This window comes from Phaenicophaeus curvirostris, chromosome 6, assembly GCF_032191515.1.
Source record: "Phaenicophaeus curvirostris isolate KB17595 chromosome 6, BPBGC_Pcur_1.0, whole genome shotgun sequence".
In the NCBI taxonomy this organism is placed as follows: domain Eukaryota; kingdom Metazoa; phylum Chordata; class Aves; order Cuculiformes; family Cuculidae; genus Phaenicophaeus; species Phaenicophaeus curvirostris.
In genome coordinates this window covers 9626626-9649063 of record NC_091397.1, presented here as the reverse complement: position 1 = coordinate 9649063, position 22438 = coordinate 9626626, and the positions used below count along the sequence as shown (strand labels likewise).

At 42.4% G+C, this 22438-nt stretch overlaps 1 protein-coding gene across 2 annotated transcripts in view; it reads left to right on the top strand.

Annotated features, from left to right (window-relative positions):
* Positions 1 to 2173: 2173 nt before the first annotated feature.
* LMBR1 (limb development membrane protein 1) overlaps positions 2174 to 22438 on the top strand; it is a 79793-nt gene continuing 59528 nt past the window's right edge. The window contains exons 1-2 of one of the 2 annotated variants that reach the window (XM_069859308.1): positions 2174 to 2331; positions 21403 to 21475. In XM_069859308.1, the coding sequence (XP_069715409.1) occupies positions 2269 to 2331; positions 21403 to 21475 (136 nt within the window). In that variant the 5' untranslated portion in view covers positions 2174 to 2268. The remainder of the gene's footprint in view (positions 2332 to 21402; positions 21476 to 22438) is intronic. The other variant, XM_069859307.1, reaches the window with a different exon arrangement.

Genomic DNA, 22438 nt, shown 5'->3' with positions numbered 1-22438 from the left:
AATATATCAGTTAGCCAAAGAATAGTTTTAATTATGATAACATTTAATAAATGTTTCACCATCTAATTTTAACCAAGAAAATATGTAATAAATATAATCTGAACTATCGTTGGCATAGATATAATGTATCAATAGATGTAAACAGGCAGAAAGTGATGATCCTTGGTTTTGAAGCATTTTTGGAATAATTCTTTGTACTTAGATAAAGTGTTTGATTTGCTAAATCCCCATATATAATTTATAGTGTGTCCTAGATTAATAGTGGTTTTTTTCTGTATATTTAGACAATTGATCTACTTGCAGACTCTGAAACTCTTAAAGGAAATGAGAAAATCTGATACATATATCCATGTAGGACTTAGATATTACTGATAGTTCATTGTGATAAATAGAGTACTGTATTAAGAATACAATAAGAACAGGTGTTGGAAATTAATCTTTATGATAACTACAAGAATACTGTTCAATTGTCCTATGTACAGCCCCGATCCAGCTGAATCAACAGATTGTGTAAGAAAAGTGGAATGTAAGTATTAGATTTGATGATAACTGATGATTAAAAGGTCAACCTATTTTTTGAGTGTAGGCATGGATAAGATATAGGTATAAGTTAATGGAACAGCTTGAGGTATTTTCTTTGAAGTTTAAAGGATGTGTCTCAAGAAAGAAGATAAGTGATTTTTTTGACTGGAGGAGGAACATGACCTGTTGAAGCGTCACTTCTGAGGGAGACCTAAATTATCAAGGTGGACTTTTGTGGAGTTAATGAAGAATAAAGAACTAGGAGCACATGGAAAACCACCAAGAACTTCTCAAAGAAAATACCTGTTGTATAATGCTATGTAAATATATAAGTATCTGATAATTTTGTGTGGGCCTTTGTCACTCACTGAGGTTATGGCCCAACCCTGAGTTGTGAATAAAGCAAGCCTAGAGTTACCCACTGGCTGGTGAAAATCCTTTAACAGAAACAAAAATAATGGCCTGTTTATAGAGAGGGAACAGAGAACAACTGGGAGGTGGTGCCTGTGCCTATGCCTTCCTCCTACAGCACTGGCTGAAACCCAACACAGCCCTTTGTCAAGAGCAATCACTCAAAGACAAAAGCTGCTCCAGGCAAGGGGAACACACGTTTTAACTTCAGTTGTTAACACTCTTTCATACTAGACATTCTGATGCATTTACAGGGAAGGCTGAGCTCCAGGATGATCATTTCATGTAATCGTTTGGTTGGAGAAGACTTTTGAGATCATCGAGTCCAACTGTATGCGTCCACAACCAAACCACATCCCTGAGCAACTTGTCCACTGGTCTTTCAAATACCTGCATGGATGGTGGCTCCCTCACCTCCCTGGGCAGCTGTTCTAGTGCCTGACAACCCTTTCACCAAAGATTTTTTTCCTGATACCCAATCTGAACCTCCCCTTGTGCAACTCGAGGTCATTTTTTTGTATTGCGTCCAGTTCTGGACAGGCTGAGAGAGTTGGGGTTGTTCAGCCTGGAGAAGAGAAGGCTCTGAGATCTTATAGCGACCTTCCAGTACCTGAAGGGGCTACAGGAAAGCTGCGGAAGGGCATACAAAGGCAGGTAGTGATAGGACTAGGGGGGATGGCTTTAAATCGGAGAGGGGAAGACTAGACATAAGGAGGAATTTCCTTATGATAAGGGTGGCAAGGCACTGGCACAGGTTGCCCAGGGAAGCTGTGGAGGTGAAGGGTCTGGAGAACAAGGGTTATGAGAGGTGGCTGAGGGACCTGGGGTTGTTTAGCCTGGAGAAGAGGAGGCTGAGGGGAGACTTTACTGCTCTCTACAGCTCCCTGAAAGGAGATTGAGAGGAAACGGCCTCAAGTAGGCCATTAAGCCACGCCTCCTCCAGACAAGCCACGCCCGCCGCCTCTCACCGCCAATGGCGGTGAGAGGCGGTGGGCGTGGCTTGTCTGGAGGGGGCGTGGCTAGCGAGCAAGACCACGCCCCCCCATAGACACGCCCCCCCGCGCGGGGGCGCTGCGCGGTGACGCAGCAGGAGGAGCCGGGGCGGTGCCGCCCGCCCTTCCTCCACCTCCTCCTCCTCCTTCTCGGTGTCGGATCCCCCCCCGAGCCGCCGCCGCCTCCGGGCCGTGGGCAGGGGAGCAGCCGCCGCTGCCGCTGGCCATGGTGGCGCGCCCTCCGCCGCGGGGGCAGCAGCAGGAGCAGCAGCAGCAGCAGCAGGCGGCGCGGCGGCGGAGGAGGAGGCCGCCATTGCGCGCGGGGGCCGCGGGACTATGAAGGATGGAAGCGGACGAGGTGACGATCCGCGAGCAGAACTTCCACAGCCAAGTGCGGGAGTACACGGTAGGCGGCACCGCCCCCCCTCCTTTCCCCTCCCGCCCCCCCCGCTGCAGCCCCGTTCCTGTCACCCGCGTGGGTCCCCCCGTCCTGTGCCTACAGGGACAGATCTTCCTGCCGCTCCTGGGTCCCCCTGTGCCTTCCTGCTGCACCAGGGTCCTCCTCTCCCTGTGCCTTCAGGGGCAGGGCCAGGCCTTCCTGCTGCTCCATGGTCCCCCACCCCGCGCCCTCCTGCCCCTGTAGGGAGCCCCCCGCGCCCTCCTGCCCCTGTAGGGAGCCCCCCGCGCCCTCCTGCCCCTGTAGGGAGCCCCCCGCGCCCTCCTGCCCCTGTAGGGTGCCCCCCGCGCCCTCCTGCCCCTGTAGGGTGCCCCCCGCGCCCTCCTGCCCCTGTAGGGTGCCCCCCGCGCCCTCCTGCCCCTGTAGGGTGCCCCCCGCGCCCTCCTGCCCCTGTAAGGTGCCCCCCGCGCCCTCCTGCCCCTGTAAGGTGCCCCCCGCGCCCTCCTGCCCCTGTAAGGTGCCCCCCGCGCCCTCCTGCCCCTGTAAGGTGCCCCCCGCGCCCTCCTGCCCCTGTAAGGTGCCCCCCGCGCCCTCCTGCCCCTGTAAGGTGCCCCCCGCGCCCTCCTGCTCCTGTAAGGTGCCCCCCGCGCCCTCCTGCTCCTGTAAGGAGCCCCCCGCGCCCTCCTGGCGCTCCAGGGTCCCCCCCTCCCTGTGCTTCCAGGGGGCAGAGCCGTGTGTTCGTGCCGCTCCGCTGCGCGCTGTGTTGCCCTTCAGCACCTCAGCTCTCGGCGCAGCCTCCTTGCTGTGAGCTCCGCGCGGGATTTCGTGTTATCGCTCGGGATGCTGAGCTCTTCCTGCCCCTGGCTGCGCCATTCGCAGCAGCTGCGTGTGACCTTTCCGTTTGCCTTGACCCCCCTGTGCTGCTGCGCGCCCCGGCTTCCCCAGGGGAGCAGCAGTGCCTGTCCTGTCTCCCTCGTCCTGCTGGAGTGCAGGGCGGAGGGAGCCCTTCTGATCCCTCTCTGACTGCCTTATACCTGTTCTCAGGGCTGTTCAGAGCCCACAGAGGTGTTTTGGTGGGGCTCGGGTCTCTTCTGCTCCTGTTCCAGGCAGGAATAGATGCTGCACATGGGAGGCACGCTGCGCTCTGTTCTGTGCGTGTGTCATCCGAGCTCAGCTGGGTAATCGTGGTTGCTTTGCAGTCACTGCTGTCTTAAGAATGGATTTCTTGAATGCAAACTTGATTTCATCATTTAACTTGAAATATTTTTCAGCTGTATTCGGAGACAAACATCACTTTAACTGATTTAGGTAGTCCTATGGCTAGTTTATTTGATAAGAGACTTGCTTTGATCCACAATATACCAGTTTCTATATTCTGAGAATCTGTATGTTAAGACCTTCATTCTTTTGGTGATGTGTTATATTTCTTGGATATTCTTTCCTGACAACTTCAAAACAAGTCTGTAGGAAGATTCAGGAGATTTGCTGGACCTTCCTTTTTCTGTGAGTGAATGTAGTACACATTATGAGAGCTGTGACCAGTGAGGGACATAAAAAGAGAAATACTGTTTTGTAGAGAAGTCTTCAAGTCTTATCTTTATCTCCTTTGTGCTGTGAAAACATAGGGATATACTCAAATCACACATCTTTTGTTAATGCTAGCAAGGTGATGCTTTTCCCTAAAGTCCATTTTTCCACTTGTATTTCTTTGTGTACTAATTATCTCCTTCTTGGGTCCAATGGAGTCTTGTTCGATAACATCATATGCTATGTATTGTGCTTTTGTACCTAGTAGGACACACAAATTTTGAGTCTGAAAGAATTGCTGTATGCAGCCTCTCCAAGTACTGTTAGAAATAATGAAGATCTATTACATTCTTAAAGAACCAGTGCCTCTAAAGCTTTTTCAGCTTCTCTAGAGCAACTGGTAGCTCTTCCTTTTGGCGTAATCATGGAAGAAATCATGTAAGACATCAGCAACTTTAGAGGTGCAGTTTTGCTTTATTTGAACTGTGAATGAGTTGTTCTTGAAACTGTGCTTGGTTCTTTAATATGTCAAGCTGTCTGTGTTGTTTAATCAGTGGGGATAATAACAACAAATTTGCCTTGTAAATTGTGCATTGGTACAGTAGTGATCGTCTCTTTAATTTGTCTTGGAAGGCCACAGAGCTTGACGACAGCATAAACTAGTGCCATCCACAGCTGAGTATACAGCCTTCTTGTGGCTCTCACATTGCTGCAGAAGTGTTTTGCAAGTATTATTACACTTGTGGTTAGTTTAAGCATGACAGAATACACAGATTCTGTTGCTTACGTGTACCATTATGTTAACATCCCCCCTAATCATTCCTGCCTTGGCTGGTCATGAAGTTGTACGATGAATATAATTTCTTAAAATATGGAAATAGACAGTTGTCATGTGGGTAGTGGGTATAATCATCAGCCCCTCAGCTGGAAGAGGGAACATAAACATAATCCACTTTCTGATGATGCACAAGATTTTCATTCCAGCTGTAGGTGGGCTGATGGCAGTGGTGTAGCAAGGATTTGATGTTTTTTGTGTGATGTTACAGCGAAGGAAACCTCTGCGTGCCTGTTCATAGAAGTAAGTAAAATTTATGGAATCTAGTAGTACTGTCCTGTCTTTGGAGATCTAGCTGTGTGGCACAATCTTTACTGGAAGCTAAAATGATAAATTCCTGAGAGAAGAGAAATCAAAGTAAGTTGATGTAGTTGAAAAGAACCCTCTTCATTTTCTTTGAATAGATAGAGGTTGTGCTCTCTGATGCCCTAAAGGCATGCTAAGCTTAATTTCAGTGTAATGCTTCATTTCTATTTCATCTGCGCTCTGAACTGGCAAGTTACAAAGTTTTCCATAAAGTTGTGTTACCTAACAAAAATCAAAGACTTGTTATCCTTCTGCTGATGGTGTCTGTCTCTTTCTGTAGGTGCTAGCTTATGCTAATTCCTCCTTGAAAAGAGAAATGTTTCTGACATGTATAGATTGAACAAGAGTAGTAAAAGATGATTTTTTTTTTTTTAGATAAATCTTTTGTCTGCTTCTGACATGACTGTCTGTGTGATTTAATACTTAACTTCAGCCCATTCACTCTTGACCTTGTTTGGGATGTCTGTACAATACCTGTTCTTTTCAACAGGGTGCCTGTTTGTAAAAGAATTAATATGCCTTGGATTTTCTTCCTTCGTGAGGATGATCCTCTAGTAATAGGAGATTAACTCCCTCATCAAGTTTTGGCGTAGCTCTTCAAATGTGAGTCTGCTATGTTGAGGATCTGTTGTTCGGAATATTTACTGAAAACAGCCAGATTATTTCAGACTTAGTACGAATTTTAAAGTTGAGATTCAGTAAAGTAAACATGGAGATTGAGAACTGATGACCCAGCGTAAGAGACATGGCACAGCCGTGAGTTTGCTCTGAGTTAATTGGAGCCTTGACTGAAATAAAGCCAGAATCATACTCAGTTCTAACTTAAAGGAGGATGTTTCTGAAAAGCAGCTTTAGTTAGTTACAAAATATAGAGATGTCTGTGTTCTGTACTTGATCAGCATCTGTGTGAAAGAGCTGTAGAGGCCAGACAATGTTCTGTGTTTCTTTGATACTATCTGCTATTTTTGTGCACTTAATTAGTTTGCCTTTAGGTTTGCTTATAGATTACTGAGATCTTGTACATCAGTGGAAGATATTTTATCTCTTAGGGAACTACTTTTCTATTGTTTCTTTTCACTCTGTTTATACGAATTAACTATAAAGAGTTCCCTTTCTGCTAGTGGTGGTGTGAACTGTTTATTTCAAACCCATGTGAAGTGAGTGCAATGGTTCAGTCTCTTTCAGTTCTCCTGGGTTTACTTTTTAGAATAGTCTTACGTTCCTTTTTTTCTAGTTTGAATTTTCTATTTGGCAGTATTGGTTTGTGTTTTTAAAATTTAGATATATGTTTTGGTGTTATTTTTCCATTGACAAAGTGAAGATGTTGAGTTTGTAAAAAAAAATACACACTTGGTTATGAGGTTTCCTTGGGAAGATAAATACACTGTGCTTACATTTGTAGTGTGGGGAACTCTGTGGAAGAAAATAATTTGATGATGATAGTATTACTAGTTAGGAAGCTTAAGAACAGACACAATATTTGGAAGTGACGTAATTATGTTAAATGTCGTGACAAAAATCAGTCTTGGTAGAATAAGTTAATATATAGAAGTGCTATTTAGCTCTCATTGCTTCATGCAAATCCAGGCAGACATTAAAACTGGTATAATGTGTAGTTTTGTGACTAATAATGTCAGATGCCTGGGTTTAAAGGACTGAATGTTTTGAGGAGTGTAGGCTTTCAGATCCTATGTATTGAAACTTAGTTTATCTCCTTGTTAATACAATTCCCTTTACAAGAAGACTTTTTTTTTCCCTTTAAACCATACCACTTCTAAATATTAAGGTGGTGGGGTTTTGGTTTTGTTTTTTTTTTCGTTACAGGTGATATGATGGTTATTTTGTATGTGTGTGGTAAATCTGAATTTAAAAATAATTTCCAGCAGTTTAGAGAGGCCTTCTTAGGTGCTTCCAACTGTGTCACGTCTTGGATTTTTGTCTGAACTTCTGACTAATACCACTGGCTTAATTTTCTTCTCTGGCTTCTTTTCATACCTTTTGTCCGCCCCCCTGCATTTTGGGTAGAGAGGTGTTGAGGATTCTTCTACGCAAACTGGTGCAGTGTGGTTACTGCTGGCATTTGTCCCCTGTAGGGCTGTAAAATGAGAGCTGATGTGAACTCTGTACTCCTGTTGGTAGTGTGCTCCTATTCCTGACCTGTTCTGCTTCATTAATTTTATGCCCCAGACAAAAATTGTAGTCTTCACCAACCCTTTTTTTGTGCCAGAGGGATAATATTTTGATAGCGGGCCAGGAAGAAAATGCTGACCAGAAGCATGGGTAATTTTTAAGGACAAACTTATTACAAATCCTGAAATGCTTTTACTTGAATTTTCATGTAAGTTTATCTTCTGTTCAATAAAATTGAATTTCAATTTCAATTTTTTTAACCATGCTTTGAAAACTTGAGGAGTGATTTATATGAGATGGATTGTGGAGATGAGGAGGTTGAGTGCCTGAGATGGATTGTGGAGATGAGGAGGTTGAGTGCCTGTGGGTCAAAATCAGAGGAGCCCACCAGAAGGTAGATTTTGTGATGGGAGTCTGTTACAGACCACCCAACCAAGGAGAAGCAGCTGATGAGCTCTTCTATAAACAGCTGGGGTTAATCTCTAGATCGATGCCTCTCGTTCTGGTGGGAGACTTCAATCTGCCTGATATCTGCTGGGTGTACAACACAGCAGAAAGGAAGCAGTCTAGGAGGTTCCTGGAGTGCGTGGGAGATAACTTCCTTGCACAGTTGGTGAATGAACCAACCAGGGAAGGTGCCCTCCTGGACCTCCTGTTGGTGAACAGAGAAGGCCTTGTAGGGGATGTGGCGGTAGGTGGACGCCTAGGACTAAGCGACCATGAGATTATAAAATTTTCTGTTCTAGGTGAAGTGAAGAGGGTGGTTAGCAAGACGGTAACATTAAATTTCCAGAGGGCAGACTTTGATCTCTTCAGCAGGCTGGTTGGTGAAGTCTCATGGGAGACAGTACTCAAGGGCAAGGGAGCCCAGGAGGGCTGGGAGCTCTTCAAAGGGGTGGTCCTAGCAGCTCAGGAGAAAGCCATCCCCGTGGTCCGGAAAAAAAGCCGGCAGGGGAGAAAGCCAGCTTGGTTGAATAGAGAGATCTTGAGGGATATCAAGAAGAAAAGAAATGTTTATGGCCTCTGGAAGAAGGGACAGGCCTCTTGGGTGGACTACAGGAGGGAAGTGAGATTGTGTAGGGAAAAAATCAGAAGGGCTAAGGCTCAGCTAGAAATTGGATTGGCCAAGTCAGTGAAAGATAACAAAAAATCTTTCTACAAATATATAAATAATAAAAGGCGGACTAGGGAGACCATACAGTCCCTATTGGACACAGAAGGGACAACAGTAACAGGGGATGAGGAAAAGGCTGAGGTACTTAATGCCTTCTTTGCCTCAGTCTTTAGTCGTAAGGAGGGTCGTTCCGCCTGTGTACAAACCCAGGAGCTAGAGGAGCAAAATGAGGCTCCCATGATCCAAGAGGAGGTGGTCAGAGCCTTGCTAGCCCGACTGGACAGTCACAAGTCTATGGGGCCGGACGGGATTCACCCTAGGGTACTGAAGGAGCTGGCGGATGTGCTGGCCAAACCCCTTTCCATCATCTTCCAACAGTCCTGGAAGACTGGGGAAGTCCCACTGGACTGGAGGCTGGCTGATGTTGTGCCCATCTACAAAAAGGGCCGCAGGGAGGACCCAGGAAACTACAGGCCTGTCAGTCTGACCTCAGTGCCAGGGAAAGTCATGGAACAGGTGATCTTGAGTGCTATCATGAAGCACATGCAAGAGAACCGGGTGATCAGGCCCAGTCAACATGGGTTCACAAAAGGCAGGTCTTGCCAGACTAACCTGATCGCCTTCTATGACAAAGTGACCCGGCTACTGGATGAGGGAAAGGCTGTGGATGTGGTCTTCCTGGACTTCAGCAAAGCCTTTGACACAGTTTCTCACAGCGTTCTGCTTGAGAAACTGTCAGCCTCTGGGCTGGACAGGCGCACACTCTCCTGGGTGGAAAACTGGTTGGATGGCCGGGCCCAGAGAGTGGTGGTAAATGGTGTGAAATCCAGCTGGAGGCCAGTGACAAGTGGGGTTCCCCAGGGCTCAGTGCTGGGTCCAGCCCTGTTCAATGTCTTCATCAATGACCTGGATGAAGGCATCGAATGCACCCTTAGCAAGTTTGCGGATGACACTAAGCTGGGTGGAAGTGTCGATCTGCTGGAGGGTCGGGAGGCTCTGCAAAGGGATCTGAACAGGCTGGACCGCTGGGCAGAGTCCAATGGCATGAGGTTTAACAAGGCCAAATGCCGGGTCCTGCACTTGGGGCACAACAACCCTATGCAGTGCTACAGACTGGGAGAAGTCTGTCTAGAAAGTTGCCTGGAGGAGAGGGACCTGGGGGTGTTGGTTGACAGCCGACTGAATATGAGCCAGCAGTGTGCCCAGGTGGCCAAGAAGGCCAATGGCATCTTGGCTTGTATCAGAAACGGCGTGACCAGCAGGTCCAGGGAGGTTATCCTCCCTCTGTACTCGGCACTGGTGAGACCGCTCCTCGAATACTGTGTTCAGTTCTGGGCCCCTCACCACAAGAAGGATGTTGAGGCTCTGGAGCGAGTCCAGAGAAGAGCAACAAAGCTGGTGAAAGGGCTGGAGAACAGGCCTTATGAGGAGCGGCTGAGAGAGCTGGGGTTGTTTAGCCTGGAGAAGAGGAGGCTGAGGGGTGACCTCATTGCTCTCTACAACTACCTGAAAGGACGTTGTAGAGAGGAGGGTGCTGGCCTCTTCTCCCAAGTGACAGGGGACAGGACAAGAGGGAATGGCCTCAAGCTCCGACAGGGGAGGTTTAGGCTAGACGTTAGGAAAAAATTCTTTACAGAAAGGGTCATTGGGCACTGGAACAGGCTGCCCAGGGAGGTGGTTGAGTCACCTTCCCTGGAGGTGTTTAAGGCACGGGTGGACGAGGTGCTGAGGGATATGGTTTAGTGTTTGGTAGGAACGGTTGGACTTGGTGATCCGGTGGGTCTCTTCCAACCTGGTTATTCTATGATTCTGTGATTCTGTGATTCTGTGATATCTTAAATGGTTGCTTTTTTCTCAAAAATATCTTTGCCTAGGTTTCTCAGTATTGCTTTTTTTTAAAAATGCCTTGGAAAAGAGATATGACTGAATAAAGGAATATTTGTGGTAGTGGCATGAGATATATGGCTGAAAATTTTGCACGTTTAACATAGTAACATATATAAAATGTTGACATCATTCTTTCATCTTAAAAATACACCTTTACTTGTTGACATGAGTGCTGTACTGAACTTCAAGAAGTAATGAGTCATTTTCTGGCTGCTGATGCTGAGCATCAGCACTGGTGGATCCATCTGGAATCAATAGGCATCTCCAAATTCTTGGCGTAGACAAGTGGATAGAGAGATGCTTGTTCCCAAAACAGGAACAACTTTTGGAGAGTTCTACATTCTGTTTACGTAAAGTAAGCATGAAAGGCTGACGTGTGAAATGTTGCTATTAGTTACAGTTCAAAATAATTCCTTCTGAATGCTGGTGTGTTTCTTTGTGGTAGCAATTGGCCAAAAAGGCAACACGCTTCATCTAAGGTACAGATGTTGTTTAAGAAGATTTAGATTAAAATGTGAGTTTGGTTTGAGAAAGTCTAATGAAAAGTGAAAGAACTGACAGCAGACAAAACCAGTTCTTGATTGCAAGACCACTTAGAAGCCTCTATATCTTGAGTTTTGTTTGGATAGCTGGTTATGTAGTAGAGACACTGGATAAGATGGCAAGATGTAGCTGAGAGATTGTAGGGTTGTAATGAACGTCTCGGTCTTTGCTGTGATGTAGGGATACTGACTGTGATTGAATTTATAAGCCCTCTGGGAAGGAGGGTTGAGGGGTGGGTGGAGACCAGAGCAGCAGAGGAGTTCATGGTAATACTGGAGTAGGGAGAGAATCCAAAGCATGTTGCCAATGAAGTTATGATAAAGAAAGTGAGAGTTCAGTTCTGGTGACATAGATGGGAATTTGGGTTAAGGAAGACTGTCTAAAGAAAACATTTCATTCAATACAAGCTTACTGCTTTTATTTGAAGGTTGTGTAAGTGACCTTTTCTTTTAAAAAAGGAAAAAAACCCCAAACCCAGTGCTTTCTGTTCTGTCTTTTGCCCTCCCCTATTTCATTTGATATTTATCATTTAGGAGGGCAGTGATAACTCTGAGAAAGCATTAACTTCTGTGATGCTCTACTCTTTCCATGCCCTCCCCTTACCTTGGGAACCACCGAAGCTTTCCTGTAAATACATACTGTCCAAGGCCTCAAGACGCTAACTTCTTGGTAACATTAACGTGCAAGGACTCATGTCACTTATAACACAGGAACAAGAGAGACTTTGAAAAGGTCATGGTTGTAGTTTATGTTTTTATGCAAATAATAATTAACAGCCTTGGTTGTTGCATCACTCTGAAGAGTAGAGGTGGCCTGAAACATGTTACTGCTGGAACCCCCTGATGAGCTGTCCACGTGACAAGTGGAATTGCATCACACTTTCAGCAGCCTTGAGCTGTTGCTCTTTGAGGCCCAATTTACTCATGAGGATGGTGACAAAACTTACGTTGACATTTCATCAGCTTGGTGTTGAGTATGTATTGTAGTGCTGCTGAGCTGCTTCCCATGCAGAGTTTTCTAATTCCTTGATTAACTGAATATATTAAAAGTTGTTTCCAACTGCCACCACCATGGTTGCAAGAAAGACTCCGGTGCTTTGTTCTGCTTTAGTATTTGAGCGTATTGATAATACCTTAACATTGAAAATGTTTGATTAACTGGAAAATATAATACTTCAGGACTTTGTTTCAGTACCTATATTTCCATATCACATGTGCTCTCCACAGCAAATAGTTTGTGTTGATATGGTATTTAAGTCTGTATATGGCTGAGTTTAATATACAGAGGATAGAAGCAGTATATGTGCATGACTTCCCCTCTCCACTTTACTTTTGCGGTTTATAGTGGTGTGGTTTCCAGTGTTAGGCTTCTCAATTGTCATAAAATTGTGGTGCTTTATGGTTTTACTGTTGATTTTAAGCACCTGTTTATGCTTTGACTATCCCATTTTTCCATTACTTAGTTGTACTTTCTATTTTTAACACATTTAGCTCATGGTAAGAATTGGTGTTGGTGACTTAGGTTGAATTTGACAATAGCAATATGCCTAAAATATTTAAGACTGTGATAACTTATGTCCAATAGAGTGTGCATAGCTGGTAAGAATGATGAAAACATTTAAACTGCATTCATAGAATCACAGAATGGTTTAGGCTGGAAGCAAACTTAAGTGTCATCCAGTTCCAGTCCCTCTGCAATGGGCAGGGACACCTTCCACTGGATTAGGTTACTCAAAGCCTCATCCAGCCTGGCCTTGAAGACCTCCAGGGTGTATATCTACGTACGTACTTTTATATGCATTTGATTTGAGAGTAGAGGTGAAAAAAAAAAAGCTGCTTAAAAAGTCTACAGCGTGTATGTTTACAAAGACAAGGAAGAGGATTTTTGAGTTAGGAGGAGAAATTAATTAGCTCTGTCATCTAAGATAATTACAAATCTTGCCCTGGGAATTAATATTAGCCAAAGAAGCTGTCTTAACACACGTAAATTGTTTATCAAGTTTGTATAAATGAGACCTTTGAGTTTATTTTGTCAGAAAGGAATTTTTAATGGAATGACTCTGAAGTTTTAATTTAACCAATTATTATAGCCAACTTGTAAGATGTTGAATAATACCTTCATTCAGTGGTAGAGTGTTAGTGTGATCTAGGCTGTTGTATTGGTGGTAATTCTAGAGGGTGTTTTTTTAAATCTTGCATTAATGCTGAAAAATATTCTTGAATCCAATTTTAATGGTGTTGCTATAGCCCTTACAAATCAAAGAAAAACTACTTCTAGTGAGTTTTTGAGGAGTTTTGAGTGTGTTACTGGATACAGAATACACTACCCAGAACAAAGGTATCTTGGGCTATGTACTAAGGGTCGTGGAGGTGTCATAACACTTTTTTTTTTTTAACCCAGCAACATAAATACATTCTCATTAATTATATAAAAGGGAACTTAAAAGCTAATAAATTTATGTATCAATTGGAATTGCTTTATTGGTTTGAAGTGGAGCTCTGCTGCTGGTGAAGTAAACGTGAAGATAGTTTTAAGTGAGTGACATATGGAAACTCCCTTCTGAAAGGCTGCGGAGATTGTTTTTTGTCTTCAGCTGAGAAGTATTTCTAGCACACAGAATATGTTTTTGGATGTTTTGTACATTGTTAGATCCTGGAATTTTTTTCTGGATAAGCAAGTCTAGGCACTCAAGCTCTATGCCACTCATGATTCCTTCATTACTTAAGAACCAACAAAAAACAAAAAAAAAGTGGGTCAACTTCTTGCACGTGTATGAAGCCAGGGAGGAGTCCTGAGAGGTGACCATATGTGTAGGGAAAATCATAGGTGTGGAGGACTGTGTAAAATTAATCTGTAGTCAGTCATAAGATGCGTTTGACATTTTCTCATAAGCTTGGATTTAGTGTGTCATGCTATGTGTATCGGGATAGGTGGATTACAGTGAACCTCATCTAACCACAGTGCAGAGTTTTTAAGAGTAAATAGTTAATATCTTTTGAGAAAAATGAGATGCCCAAAGTGGATGATACTATGAATGCAGAGGTCAGACTGAAAGCATAACTAAATTTCAGTTCTCTTTAGTGTGCGTAGGTTTTTTTTTATAGGTAACTTACTGTTGGCACATCCAAAAGAGGTGGAACACCTTACTTGCTTTTATTTGCAGTGGAGTTATTAGAAATAGAGCTGACCTGCATGTGTCCATCTGTGTTTTCTTGCTGTTTATTCCTACCACCCTTTCCACAAGTAAATAAATGCAGTTGCCAAGTGGGACAGTAGGAAGAAGCATTTTAGTTGTACCGTGGCATCTTGATGCACGTGAAAATACTTGAACAGCACGAGAGCAGGAAAAGATGGGTGTACAATGCTATGTGTAGTTGTTTTCTATTATAGAAATCAAAACCCAGAAGTACAACACTACTACTTTTCTGTAGGGAGTATTCACAGCCAAGCAAAATACTCACACTTCCATTTTCAGCTCTTAAACATGTTCTTGGTTGTGTTCTGCAGTTGCCTTCTCTTTTCTCTGTGCTGTTTTTTCTATTTAGAGAAGATGACATGCTTGGTAAAGTAACAGCAAGAAGTGGAGATATTCTTCATTGTATTTTTCGTTATATTTGTAGCTGCTTTTCTGTGTATCCTTGGCATGGAAATGCTGATGGATGCAATGGCAGTAATATTTTTTTTTTGGTTTTAATACTGACACAGCCACTTTATTTTAAAGTTATTTTCTTCCTTCCCTTATTCCTTATTTTTTTTGAGCTTCTTGATCTTTCATTTCATACATAGCATAGTAAAATGCTCTTCACTTTTTGCTCTTTTTGTTCCTTCAGATTTACTCTTCCTATTCTAAATGCTAATATGCAGTCAAGTGGGAAGAAAGGTTGACTTGTGGGTGTTGATAAAGTGTGTTAAAGAATATTATTAAGGTCTGTGACTTCTTTCTGCGAAACAGTTCTGTGGTGCTTTCTTACTGCCAAAAGATGTTCTGTAAGATACCCAGCTTTTTTATTGTGGGAGGGCATCTCTGACACAGTCCTACAGGGGCTTGTGCTTACACTTGCACTTTTAAACACATTTATAAATGTTCTGGAGGAGGTTATTAATTGAGATGACAAAGTTTCTAATGGTGCTAATTTATTCAGGGTAGTTGAAAAGAAGGGTGACTGGACCCCTGCTCCCTGCTCAAAGGAGGGTCAGCTATGACTAGGTTACCCAGGACTTGAAAACCTGTAGGGATGGAGACTACACCTTGCTGGGCAACTGGTTCCACTACTTGGCTCCTCTCAAGGAGAGCATTTCTCTTTACCTCCAGTCTCATCCTTCCACTGTGCACCACTGTCAAGAGACCCAGCTCTACCTCCTTGATGGCCTCCTCATTGGTATTGGAAGCTTCTGTTGGGTCCTTCTGAAGCCTTGATGTCCTTGGATCAAACAGGGTGAGGTCCTTTAGGCTGTCTGCACCCACCTCCTGGCCATCTCGGTGATCTTTCTTTCCTCTAATTACCAGTGTCTTCCCTGTACTGGAGGGTCAAAACTGGACATAGCAACTACCTGTGACTTGATGAACGCTAACTGGAGAGAATTGCTATGATTATTTGCTTTGCTTCTGGTAATATAGTCCAGGATGTTCGTTGGAGTGTTTGCTGCTGGGGCATGCTGGTTGTCCAGTGTTGAACAGTTGTTGGACCACACAACTGTGTGCTTTTCCCCTGGTATAAACTACAGCTCTATTTCCTGCTCAACAGTTGGGAAGAATACAGTGCTATATAAATAGAAGCTGTTGATCTTTTTATACACAAAAGTGCAGTTTTTAATGCACACACAGAGGAATTACGGTTGTGAAAGATGATTGTGTCTTGTGCATAAGGGGGGAGCGGGGGAAGAGAATCTCGTGTGTTTTGAGCATGTTCTTTCTTAGCACGAAAGTGTAGCTCTAGCACTTGCCACTGAAGATGATGCTTTACTAATCCAAGGCATGAATTTCAGTGCCAAAGTGTTAAAGATCATCCACGTGGACAAATTAGCATCAGCTGATCTTTAGTAACTGTCAGTGAGATAAGTACAGCGTCATTTGAGTTCAGTTCTTATTACTTGTGTTTAATGCTAGACTCTGCAGTGCCAGCACCTTAGACGCACATAGTTACGAACTGAAATGCATTTCTCATTCTCACAGGAGCTGAGAACTGCCTGATACAGATCCAAAGGTATGACTTGGACCATACCTGGAGATCTTTGCATGACAGATCCAAAAGTATGAGTCAGTGGAAAAGCTGGATACAAGATAGCTAAGAATGTAGTGCAGTATGTCTCCAGAAGTAACCTCGCTTGGTGTGTCCAGTGTGTTAGCTAAGCTGGAGCATAGAACACTTCCTTTTTCAAATGAATATGTCCAGGGGAAGGCAGGTTTCTTTTGCTTGTCCTGCTAGAAGTTGTTTTTATTCTATGCGAAGAGATGTGAATGGGTTATGGGCTTGAAGTCTGGAGACCTATTAATGTGCCACCGGTTAAAAGGGAGCCCCTACATGTGACAGAATCTGTGTTTTGTTTTCAGTTACTGAGTGGTATGGAGTGTGTTAGGAATTATTAAGAATTCCTTTACTTGAATGTAACCATATAATATTCTCATGTTCCTCATAATTTTCTTTGCTTTGGTACAGCTGGTTAAACATGGACTGAGCATGTTTCTCTTATATTGTGAGGATGTGCCTCAGTTGGGTTTAAAGCAGCTTCCTAGGAGCAGTCTGTCTGTCGCAATAGGTCCACAACTACTTTGACCCTCCGTAAAGCTGCAATGAATAGGGCCACAAAGTTGGTGAAGGGTTTAGAGGAAAACCTGTATGAGGAGTGGCTGAAGTCACTTGTTCTGTTCAGCCCGGAGAAGAGGAGACTGAGGGGAGACTTCGTTGTGGTCTACAGCTTCCTCACAAGGGGAGGACGAGGAGCATGTGCTGGTCTGTTCTTTCTGGGAACCAATAATAGGACCTGAGGGAATGGCAGGAAGATGTGCCAGGGGAGATTTAGGTTGGATATAAGGAAAAGATTCTTTATTCAGAAGGTGGTGGAGCACTGCAACAGGCTCCTGGGAAGTAGTCATGGCAGCAAGCCTGACAGTATTCAAGGAGCATTTGGACGATGCCCTCAGACACATGATGTGAATGTTAGGGTTGCCTTGTGTAGGGACAGGAATTGGACTCGATGATACTTGTGGGTCCCTTTCAACTCAGGTCGTTCTAAGATTCTATATTTTTATGATTCCATGAATTTAAGGAAATAAAAGTTAAGATTGGAAGTTTATTTGTTGTATGTCGTGTTCTAAGTTGATACTCTAGAGAAACGTGAAAAATATTTTATCACCACAGTTGTGTACACTCTGCACAGTGTCTTCACTGTCTCCTCAAGTCAAACCTGCAAGAGCTTCATTTGAGTTCCAGTGAAAAACTCCTTGCAGAGAACTGAGGGTTATGAGGAATACAGCTTGTCCTAGATTTGTTACATTTGCAGCATCCTTAACTTTTGTCAGCAATTATTGTAGAGATGGGTGATGGCATAGAATGCTGCTTTTTGATTGAAAACATAGCTTGCAGTATGATTTGGATTTAATGTTTTATTCCAATATTGGCTACAATGCTGTCACATAAATAATTTTCTGAAGAAAAGGTGGAATTTAAGGAATATAGGCAATTCTTTCACTGAAGATGCCCATCTAGCTTTATGTATAGTGTTCTTTTTTGATTACTGCCCAATTTTTAGTGTAAGTACCTAGTCTTTTTAGTAAGCGATTACAAATGAAAGTCAAAAGATGATTTGGGAGACTGTGAACGTACATAGAGGTGTATTTGCCCTCTTAATTTTTTTTTTTAAAGAAAGGCAAATTAGGAGTTGTTAAGAGCTATGTTTTCTGAAGCCATATGAGTATTGGTAGAATGTTTCTTTTGTGTATGCCAAGGGCCTTGTAGAGGAGTGCAGTGGGAGATATTTTTTAAACTAGGATCAGCGAGCCTTAGGAGAAGAGCTGTAAAGTAAGTAAGGAACTGACTGTAGTGTATATGCCAATAGGTGTTGTGTTTGTGGGGAGAAGCTGCTATTCAGCTTCCTTGGGTATTGATATTGAGAGCAATCTTGCTGAATTTGTGTGAAAATGAAGTAAAACATCCTTTTAGCACAAAATCAGTTCTTTAGGAGATGTAGTCAATGCAGAGGAAGATTAGAACTTGATGCAGAAAGGACTCCATTACCCCAAGATAAAAGACATAGTATGAAATGAAGGTGTGGTTTTTAAAAGGGAAAAAAAGAAGTGATGAACTTGAACCCTAGTAACAAGTTTCTGCTGTAACTTGAGAGCTGCTCTCCTGAAAGCAATTGAGGACAAAGTGGATGGATTCAGCGATAGGTGCTAAGTTACTGGCATGATTCTCAGGTGAATGTCTTGAGGTGTTTTCTGTACAGAAAGGAAGTGCTGTTATGTGTAGCTGTATAGCCTTACCTGGAGTACTGCATACAAGCCTAGTCATTCATGATTAAGAAATGGGAACCTAATCTAGCACAAATACAAACAAGGGCTATATTTTTTTTGCAGTACAAAAATATTCTGATAACAAGGAACAGTATGAGGAGTAAGAACCTGGGATTGCAGCGTGACAACACAGTGGAGTCTTATTTTTTGGCTATCACGGGCACTGCATTCCTTTTCCTGAACTTAACAGAGTGCCACTTTAAAAATAGGATACCGGCTTTTGCCTGCTTCCTTTAGAAAGCTATTTGGAGTGCAGGTTTAGAAGCAATTCAAGATCAGAGGTTTCACCAAGTATAAATTAAGACTGAAGAAATATTTCTGAGTTTTTCTTGGTTTGGTCAGTATGAAGAACTTCTGACTTGCAAAGCTTTTCTGTTAAAATCCTAAAGCTTTTACTGATCATAATTTACTTGATTCTTTTCTTGTTGATCATTTAAAAATTGTGTGTATTTTCCGTAATAAATTTATCAAATATTTACAAAGTTGTTCTCACTTCTGACAGAAGTAGAGGGATAATTACACAAAGATATATAGTTACACCTTATTGCTGAGTTGCAAAGTAGCTGTCATCTAAACCGAAATACAGCCTTTGACAGTTCATGTTACAGAGCAGCTTTCTCCTGCTGTGCCCTCAAAATACTGCAGTTCTCTCGTCAGTACCTTATAAATACAGACCCACATTTTCATTGTAACCTTGCTATCGCGGATAGAATGAAAGTCACCTATTTTATTTGGAGATGCAGGATTGCTGTCATTATTCTTACTTTAAATAAAAGTAAACAACAACAAAAAAGAGCTTAACTATTCAAGTTTATCTTGCGTGGGAGCAGCTTTATTTGGGTCTGACAGATTTTTAAAGAATTTTATTGACCCTATATGTGTGATACCTAATTTCAGAACTGGATGCCTAAAATTAGATGTCTCTGTAGCCTTTGTCTAGTTTTCGGAGGAACTGGAAACCTGGAGAAGGACTCTCCCTCAGCACTGGTGTTCCATTTTCTGAAACTGACAGGACAAGCTGTGTCAGAGTACTCTGAACACTCAAGGCTGTTCTCAGTTTCTTTTGTCCTTCCTGATTCAAAACTATACCAGTATATTTTTTTATTAGATCTTAGTAAATTCTTTATTAATAGAATTCTTTCTTTGAAGAACTAAACTCTTTATCAAAACTCTTTTCTCTTTGAAGCATCCTTGGGAAAGCTGGAGTGTTGAGCTCTATATAGTAAATATTTGAATTCAGAGAGCTAGTTGTGAAGTCTGATTTCCAGCATCTGCATTTAGGATATCACTGCTGTGTGTCGCCTGCACAGAGAATGAGCTCTGTTGCTGCTTTCAGACCTGTGGCACTGTCATACTTCTCTGGGACATCTCTAGAGCGGTTGCAGGCACCTAAATGTCACGCTCAGATGAGCTTGACTATACTTTCCTTTTTTTGGTCTAAAATGTCTGACTACATCAAAGAAATAACTATTCTCATTTGTTTTTTTTAATATTTGTTAAAAAGTTTCTTTCTCAATTGAGCGATATGTTCTTTCCCCTTTGATTTAGATGTAGGAGGTCAGACAATAAAAACCCAAGACTAACCACAAGGCTTGGGAGCCAAGAGTGGGAGGGAAGAGACAAAGAGATGATTACAGAACATATTCTTACTGTCACAGTGAGGCAAGGCTCATCTTGATTGCTTCACTCAGTATGAGTGGACCCGTGTTCAAATAAAGATGTTTTCTTACCCCTGATCAGAAAATGTAAATGTGCACCAGCCCACAGTTCTTTGTTTTTGAAGTAGTTTTTAGCTGATAACAACATCACTGAGCTTGAGCACCCACACTGTTCACCAGACCAGGCTCCCTCTTCCCAAAGATCAAGTCAGTGCTCAGAGGAACATGTTTTTTTATTGGTAGAAGATGTGAAAGCAAAAAATGATAAGAGATCTTCAACAGCCTATCAGAAAATGATGTGCGGAATTGCCTTGCACATTGGCAGCATTGTACACAGCTGTGTGTCCGCTCAGAAGGGAACTGTTTTGACGGTGTTTGTAGTTGATTTTCATAGTTTATTAAATAAAGAGTTACAGGCACAGTATCAGGGGTTTTTTTTGTGTCAAACCTTGTAATCTGTTTTAGATGTAAATTTTAAGAATTTTAAGGGCTATCATCACTGCCTTCACTTTTTCCTTTCACTTGGGGTAGCTTTTCTACTCCTGATCTTTTTTTTTTTTTTTTTAAAGGCAGTGAGTTCTCGAAGACAACAAATCTTTAGATGTTAGATGAATGATGGAAGAAATAGTTGAACTGTTTCCTGGTGAAGTAATCTTGCAATTTCAGATTGCAAAGGAGATTAAAGCTCAGACTGAAGTAGAATATATTTAGGGTACTAATATTATGAACTGCAGATCCAGGCAGGGCCAATTAAAAAAACCCTTGTACAGGTAATAGGGAAAACTTGCTGTAGTAGTACAACCTGCTACAACAATTTTGCCTGATTTGGTTGGTTAACAGCTGTGTGTTAGGAGTTAGTAGGTGGCTACTAGCACCATGCACAAGCAGGAGAATCTTAACAGTGTTAGCTCCTTCAGGTAGCTGGTAGTGATGTGTAGGTAATGTGTTTGCTTGCAATCTGACCTAAATAAGCTACCTATGTTATGAGGAGGGGGATTGTGCCATTGGCTTCTGACTGGGAAAGAAACATTATGCTTGGACAGCCACTGTAGGCAGATGAATCTCTTGTGTGTGTTGTTGCCTTGTTTGATGCAAGACATGATGGAAATAGTAAACATAACTGCTTCCTTCTTTCAATGTATATTGCTAGCTTACTCCAAAATAAATCTTCAAGAGCCTTTTGTATAAAATACAATTACCCTTAGGTTACATGTGAAGGGGGGTACAAACATGAGAACTTTTACAACTTAAGTAGATTCAGACTTTAAAAAACATCCTACCGTCCCCCAAGCAAAAATTCACACTGTAAATAAGGTTTTTTTTCTTAATTTTAGAGTAAAACTTGATATAGTAATTGATACAACACCTGTTACTCTAATTAAACTGTTCTTATTGGTTTAACTTTGCATTAATAAGATATAAAGCATAAAATTAATGTTGGCATTTACATAGAATATAGTCTTGTTATCTGAATTAAATTTTAAATTGTTGATACTGGATTTTCTGTTGATTTTTATTATAAAACAGGCATTTCTTCACAACTTAATAAATGTATTTTTTTTTCCAGATCTGTTTTCTACTGTTTGCTGTTCTCTACATAGTCTCCTACTTCATAATCACAAGATACAAAAGGAAAGCAGGTAAGCATAGACTTTAATAAATAAAAAAAATAATTTTGTTTTTAAAGTGGATAGGTGATTTGTTTTCTCTCTGACTCCACAAGGAAAGCAGAAGAGCTGGATCTCAGGCCAAAAATGTTTTTCTGGCTGCAGCTCTATGGCAGCTGGGACCTGATCGGATTGTGTGTGCTGCTGTCTTGCCCTCTATCTGTTCCTTTTGTCCCTTGGCCATGAGACTGTCATTTTCCATGTGCCAGCTCTTGTACTTTTTCAGACCCTTCAACACAGCTTCTAATCTCACTAATCACGGGGAAGGAGTACGCTGGCGTGTCTTGGAAAAGGACCAGTGAGTGCTGTAGCTGGCACTCTGCAATTGAGTAAGGTTGGGCGGCTGCTATGGAGGTGATGTGCTTGGCCACAATCAGTTGTTCTGTTATGGCTCCATGTCAGGCTAAATTTTAATGGTTTTGAGAGAGAGGAAAGGAGGGGAATTTCAAGTAGGTGCTTCTGTCTCCCTTGCCGTTAGATACTGTTGTTCTCCTTTCATGTCAACTTTTCCAGAATAAGTATCTTCAGGCTGTGTTCTAACTCCAAAAATGACTTTAAAGCATTAACCGGTAGAGTGAAAAGGTTGCCAGTAATACAGAAGGGAAGTAGTGAATTTCTGAAAATCCTGCTTTGCTCACATGCAGATATTTTAGCGTTCTTAACCTGTTCCTTATGACCTTACCATTTGTCTTATTCATTGAGATAAATATTTTTTTTTTTCTTTAGAAACATTGTTTGTCTGAAACTGGTCTGTAAGGACCCCTGTCATTTTCATCCATATTTCTTTGAAAGAAAAATAGCATAAAAATATTTATAAAATGGCACAGTCTTTAACTCTTGACAGCTTATCTGGGACCTTGGTGCTCTGTGACACGTAGTCAGGCTGGAGGATTGTTCTTATGCATTATGACCTTTGTGCTTTGAACTTCGGAAATT